General features: G+C 33.7%; 2 protein-coding genes across 2 annotated transcripts; one reads left to right on the forward strand and one right to left on the reverse strand.

Annotated features, from left to right (window-relative positions):
* The first annotated feature begins 1 nt into the window (after position 1).
* LOC115243235 (probable 39S ribosomal protein L49, mitochondrial) lies at positions 2–1892 on the forward strand. The gene is made up of 3 exons (XM_029820051.1): positions 2–397; positions 1224–1410; positions 1533–1892. Exons 1-3 carry the CDS (start codon positions 305–307, stop codon positions 1805–1807), a joined length of 555 nt encoding a protein of 184 aa, XP_029675911.1. The 5' UTR covers positions 2–304; the 3' UTR covers positions 1808–1892.
* An 814-nt stretch (positions 1893–2706) lies between these two features.
* On the reverse strand, positions 2707–5833 carry LOC115243232 (elongation factor 1-gamma). Its single transcript, XM_029820047.1, has 8 exons — positions 5673–5833; positions 5394–5543; positions 4576–4639; positions 4356–4498; positions 3755–4057; positions 3319–3660; positions 3088–3240; positions 2707–2992 (listed from the first exon to the last, which is right to left on the reverse strand). The coding sequence occupies exons 1-8, from the start codon at positions 5682–5684 to the stop codon at positions 2837–2839; spliced, it is 1323 nt and encodes a 440-aa protein (XP_029675907.1). The 5' UTR covers positions 5685–5833; the 3' UTR covers positions 2707–2836.
* Between the last annotated feature and the right edge of the window lie 875 nt (positions 5834–6708).

Consider the following 6708-nt stretch of genomic DNA (forward strand, 5'->3'; position numbering starts at 1 on the left):
TCTCAACTCGTCGTAGCGAGCGCGCGGACGCGTTCACCTACCTATCGGAATTGCCTGTCTTCGTCGTCGTTGTCGGCGGCGGCGATGCTATTCTCGCGAGCCTGCGACTCGCGGGCGAGCGAAAAACGTACGTCGCGGCGGATGACGCCGTGGGTTAGATAGATACGCGGTAGTCCCACGATACGAGGACTCTTGCGATAGGTAGATCGGATCGGTCTCTAACCGCGAGAGGGAAGACGCGCCCGTCTCGTACGGCGCGCATCAATGGCGGACGCCGACCCTTATATTTACCCGAGTCCCCAAAATGGCCGCCCTTCGGATTTTCGCACGCGGCAGCCTCGCGACGATCCTCAAATCCTCGTGGACGACGAGTCACGTCGCGCCAATAGTTCCTCAGGTACGAGCGAAATTCTTCGGCGAGAGCCCGATGCGCTTTATAATCGTATAATTACCTGCGCTATGAGATACGGGCCGAAGGGCCTTTCGTACAAGAGTGTCGTCACAAGTGTACTCGTTCTCTCGCCATCACCTGCGAATATAATATCCGTCGATTGCGCTCTGTGTAGGTCGATAAATGGGCGACAATTATTTCAAACACGAGAAAAGTACGCGATGAAAAGATACGATTTAAGCGCGACTCATTTTCAACGTACCTATATGTATACGATGCTTCTGTGTAATGTGTAATGCGATTTGTTAATCTGGCTTACAATTTAATGACGAGTAAAATTTTATCGCGATTCGATTAATATCTGCAAAAAAATTATACAGCGATAGATGTTTTATTAACCTACAAATATTGCCCACATAACGAGTTTTTCTGCGGATGTATATATTTGAAAATTTAGAGAAACAAAAGAGAGAATGATATTTATTATGTATAATTACGTATAAATTGTAATTATAATTTAAAAAATTTTTTAGCTGTTATTGTTTTTTGTTATATATGCTCTCACAGTTACTCGTTATAGTTGGATGTTAATATTACATACTAAAATTAGATGTTAAAATATTTTTGGTATTCAATATTCCTTTATATATTAAAAATAAAAGCTTGTAATCTTTACAAATTTATTGATATTGATAATAAACTTTTTATATATTACTTTAATATTAATAAGTTGCACGAGTTGTTTATTTAATATATAAAAAAGTTGATTATTAAAACTAAACTTGCAATAACATATATGCGCAACTTAATATAAATAATCTTCATTTTTCAGATTCAACAGAGATGGAGCAGCTACAAATCATCTCCCACATATACTAAACCTTCAAATTACACCAAATATGAAATTACAAAAGATCCAGATGAATGGAAATATGTAGAGCGCGTGCTTAGATATAAAATTGTACCTGAACCACCCACTGGAGATGTTGAACTATCATCTGGCTATAAACCTGCACGTGGTGAGCAATAATAATTAAATTAATTTGATTAAAATATTACATCTTTTTACATAAAATATACATACGTTTAAATCTCCTTTTATATCTCTATAAAATGATTTGTATTTTTTTTATTTTAACAGCATCACCCACGGATTATTCCTATTTCATAGAACGTACCAGAAATTATATGCAGCCTGTGTATCTGGATAGATCGCACAGAGGAATAAAAATAACTACAAAGCTTAAGAAAATTCAAGGAGATATATGGGCATTGGATCGTGACATTAAAGAATACTTAGAGAAATGTAAAGGACGAGTACCTCCTAGCCAGATACATGAATTTGCTGGTATAATTAAATTTAAGGGTGACTGCGTTAATCGCATTAAAGACTGGATGAACATAAAAGGATTCTAAAAATCACCAGGAAAAGATATTTCCATAATAAATTGTTATAACATATGTAAATATGCAATAAACAGTAAATCTTTGTTATAAAATACATTTGTCATTCTCTAATATTCTGTCATCCAAAATTATCCAATATCAATGTGCCATAAGTATAACTTTTTATTTAAATAACAAAAAAATGTTCTGTTTTTCGTTCTCTAATACATACATTTTTTTAGTTGACAAAATAGGAATATTTATTTTTTAGCACTTTAACATCATATTTATTTCTGTGAAAATATACTGCGTCGCAATATCAAAAAAATTATCCACATGTGTTAAAATGTTATAAATATGTAATACATGTATGTCACACATTAGAAAATTTTTCATTAAATCGAATCATTATTTGTATATGTATAAATACCTACATAAATATAATCTCACACAATGTTACACAAATAAGTAAGTCATTATTGATCGCGACAAATACACATATGTATATAACATTTCTACCATAAAATTATTACATTTTTCATAAACTTAACATAGAGCTCAAAATATCTGTTTTCTCTTTCTTTTTTTTACATGTACTGTATATATTAATATGATACATTTTTTTCCTACTGAAGAGGTTTGATATCTTTTGTTCCATGTAAATATATTATGAGATATTCTGTAGTAACTCAAATTATATGGATATGATTAAGCATGCCAGCGACTTGAATACAAAATGAATGAAATTATGTCGAAATAAATAAAAAACTAACTTTTGCAAATGTGTACTCAGGTATACAATATTTGTCGACTAAAAAATCTGATCTTTTTTTTAGTTATAGAAAATATATTGTAAGATATGTATATACATATACATACAAAAAGAGATTTTATTTGATATGGAGATCAAAAGGAAGGAACATATGTAGGAGAGATTCTGAATATCAGTTTATTCTATTAGGATTTTTATGAAGGATATATGTAAACTTTTTTGATATTTTATCATTTCCTTCGGTTTATTTCATGCAAATAGGGTTTATTTGATGCATATGGCAACATTTACTTGAAAACTTTTCCTTGATTGAATTTCCGTCCTTCTTTGTCTGTGCCAATCCAACTGAGATATTGCTTGACCAATTCTTTTGTTTCTTCCTTTGATGCGTCTAGTTTTGTCCAAGTATAAGATTCGTAATCCACTTGCCAATCTGGACTTAGCTATAGAAAACAAACAAAAAAAATATATGTATATATATATACATACGTTTAATTCATAAATATCTTATATGTTCATTCAAATGTGTAACACTTACTGTAAAAACAAGGTCCTGTCCACGCCAGATCCAAATGCCACTAATTGTATTGTCATTGTCCTCTCCAAATATACAGGCACTGGCAAATGCACCCTTTCTCATTGAATCTAACCGTTGATACATACCACTAATTAAATTACAGGACATAAAAACCTGCATGAATAAGAAGCGTTTGTTAATGATAAGGTATTCAATGCTTTTTGAATATTAGTGAAAAGAATATCTACATACTTTAGTTAATTCATTGTTGTACTTATATTCACCAAGCCAAATACTATAATTTTCTGGATCAAACTTTTGCCAAAAGTAAGGAATAGATTTAGACTCATCTTCATTGGAGTAAAAACGTTTAAAATCGTCCAGGTCGAAAGAGCTTTTAGGCATCGAAGCAAATGGATTTTTCTTTCTCGGCTCGGCAGCTAAAGCCTCGTCTGTTGCATCAGCTTCATCTTCTACTGCTGCCTTATCCGTTGCAGCTTTAGACTCTTTCTTCGACTCTTTGGGTTCCTTCGGCTCCTTAGCCTCTTTAGCCTCCTTCTTAGACTCTTTCTCTTTTTTTTCTTTTTTTGAACTCTAAATAAAATAATAAAGACAATTTGCAATGTTTAAATTTTTTTCTTTCTTTTTTCTGTTTATATATTATATATTTTTTAAATAAAATACTAACTTTTCCCTGAGTTTCTGCAAACTTCTTAGGATCATATTCAATAGTTTTATCCGCCAATTTGAAGGCACCAATTACAGCAATAGATTCAGGTTGATAGATAACTGTTTGGAACCATCGATTTACATTCAAGTAAGGCTTACGCAGCTCTGGCTCAAGAATATACTGATACAAGTGCAACAATGTCATAGCTACGCAAATATCTGCCAGAGTTAATCGTTCTCCCACTAAGTAGGTCCGTGTAAGTAAATGCGAATTCAGAGCAGTGAGTGCTTTGTTTATATCTTCCTTGGCATGCTCAACAGTCTATATAAAAGCAATCATATAAATTTAATTAACTAACTATACTAATACTTTATTATGATAATTTTTAACAATATTTAATAATTAGTATAATTGCACAAAAATAAACTTGCCATTATAAATGTATAGAATATTGTAAAAGCATATGCATGCAAGGCATATGCATATAAATTCAATACACATAGATTTAATCTACCTCTTTGAGTTACAAAGAATGGCTATAAAATTTCGCCAATTTTGCCTTTGTAGGAGGATACATATATCTATGTATGCAAAACCAAATAAAAGATGCAATTATTACCTGCTTGTGGTATGGCATTATTCCAAGTAGGGGAAATACCCAAGCACAACTGGCAGGAAGAATTTCAGAATCGGCAAAGCCAAGCCATTGGATAATCAATGCGCGATCAATATCAGTTTTTCCTCTCAGCTGTTCATTAGCCACTATAAATAAGAAACAAATATATATTGAAAGCAATAAATAAATAGATCAAAATAATTCTTTTTCAGAGGAGTCTTACCATAATAAGCAATCGCATTGCTTTCTGTAATATATTTTCCATCGGTTGTTTCAAATGCTGGAACCTTGAAAATTGCATACATTATAATACTTCCAATTGCTACAATAACTCCAGTAGATTTTACATAACTGAGATAATATTTGAGAATATAATTGTATTGTGAAATCTTCTTTTTCCTTTTTATGGAACAATATCATTATATTGCAAAGTTTCTTTACAGTCTCTTACTCTAATTATAATGCGCATAAAAATAATGCATTATGTATTTGCTCTAATGTGGTTACATGATCATAAAGTAAATATATACATAAATGAGAGAGCAGCATAAGAAAATATTATTTTACAAGCATTGGCAATATAGACAAGATCTTAATATGGCATTCTATTATATGCATATTATATAGACATATGGAATTTTAATATAAAGATATTCAAGTATACTTCATTATATGAATTATATGGGCAATTATGCATAATTTATTTTATATAAGATTAAAAAATATTTACTATATTATTCTACTTGATATCATTCATAAATCTAGTTCTTTATTATACATGTATGGTTAATTGAAAAATCTTGTCAATGTGATACCATATGAATCGCCAAATGTTTGTATATAAAACTTTAAGTATGATAATTGTAAAAACGATACACATACTTAACAAACGAGCATTGTTTAAATAGTGTAATTTAGCTAGTCATAAAATAAAATAGTATTTTGTAACTTCTTTCATCATGCGTAACAAGAGGAAAAGCATATCATCAACCGTATTGCAGAGATTCTTCCGAGGAGCGAGATTGAAACCATCTGGCTTACCTTTCCAAGCGGAAACTTCTTCAAAAACGGCTCGGTTTTATTGGTCTCGCCGAAGACGAAGTCCTCAGCGACTTTGACTTGAGCACCGGAGAATTGTGCCGCTATTAGGGCCTTGTAGGCACGGAAATTTTCCGGGTACGTATATAAAGTCTGAAAAAAAAAATCCGCAATGTAATAAATGATACATCATATCAAGATTCATTTTACAGTAATCCAACGCCGACATCGGCGTCATGATGCAGATGTCGACCGGTGAAGTGCCGCGTGAAAGTCACTTACTCCGGACGCCATTGTATCCAGTCACGGGAAAAGGAAGCAGTGTTCCGATTAGGAATCGGTTGTACGCGCATGCGTGCTTTTGCACATACACGGCGTTGGGAATGGGGATCCCAAATCCCGACACGACAAGTTCAGGATACCGACCATAGACATAGTATATCTAGACCATAGACATAGTATATCTAGACCATAGACATAGTATATCTAGACCGAGTGTTGAGGAGTGGGGGCCGATGCCCACGTAGAAAAGGACATACTCTGTTTCGTGCCCCTTGCGTTCTCTCTCGCTCGCACGTAGCATGACGAAAGAGAGCGCTATGCTCTGTGCGAGCGAGAGAGAACGCAAGGGGCACGAAACAGAGTATGTCCTTTTCTACGTGCACATCGGCCCCCACTCCTCAACACTCGGTCTAGATATACTATGTCTATGATACCGACCATGTAACTTTTTCCCTAGGGCGGAAACGTGAAAAGCAGGGTTGGGTCATTTGACCATTTTGAGTAGTTTCCTACATTTTCGTGTAGGAAACTGTATAATGCCCGTATCAGACTACGCATTGAAAATTGAAGATTGAAGATTAAAGATTGAAATTTGACTAATCAGAATAAAAGGGACTAAAATTTCTTTGTCCTGATTGGTCAAATTTCAATCTTTGATCTTCAATCTCAATCTTCAATGCGTAGTCTGATACGGGCTTAAGTCCGATATTACATTTATCGTACGACAAACTTTTTATTTCATATTGATTGGCTGCAAAATAGAAACTTTCTTGAGTCTCTAGAAATTAGCTAATCAATGCGCTTAAAAAGTTTGTCGTACGACAAATGTAATATCGGCCTAAGGGTGCAAACCCATGCAGCGAAATAGCGTTAAACCCGTATCAGACTACGCATTGAAAATTGAAGATTGAAGATTAAAGATTGGAATTTGACCAATTAGAACAAAAGGGACTAAAATTTCTTTATTCTGATTGGTCAAATTTCGATTTTGAATCTTCAATCTCAATCTTCAATGCGTAGTCTGATACGGACTTTA

This window comes from Formica exsecta, unplaced genomic scaffold (assembly GCF_003651465.1).
Source record: "Formica exsecta isolate Colony F162 unplaced genomic scaffold, ASM365146v1 scaffold7, whole genome shotgun sequence".
Lineage (NCBI taxonomy): Eukaryota > Metazoa > Arthropoda > Insecta > Hymenoptera > Formicidae > Formica > Formica exsecta.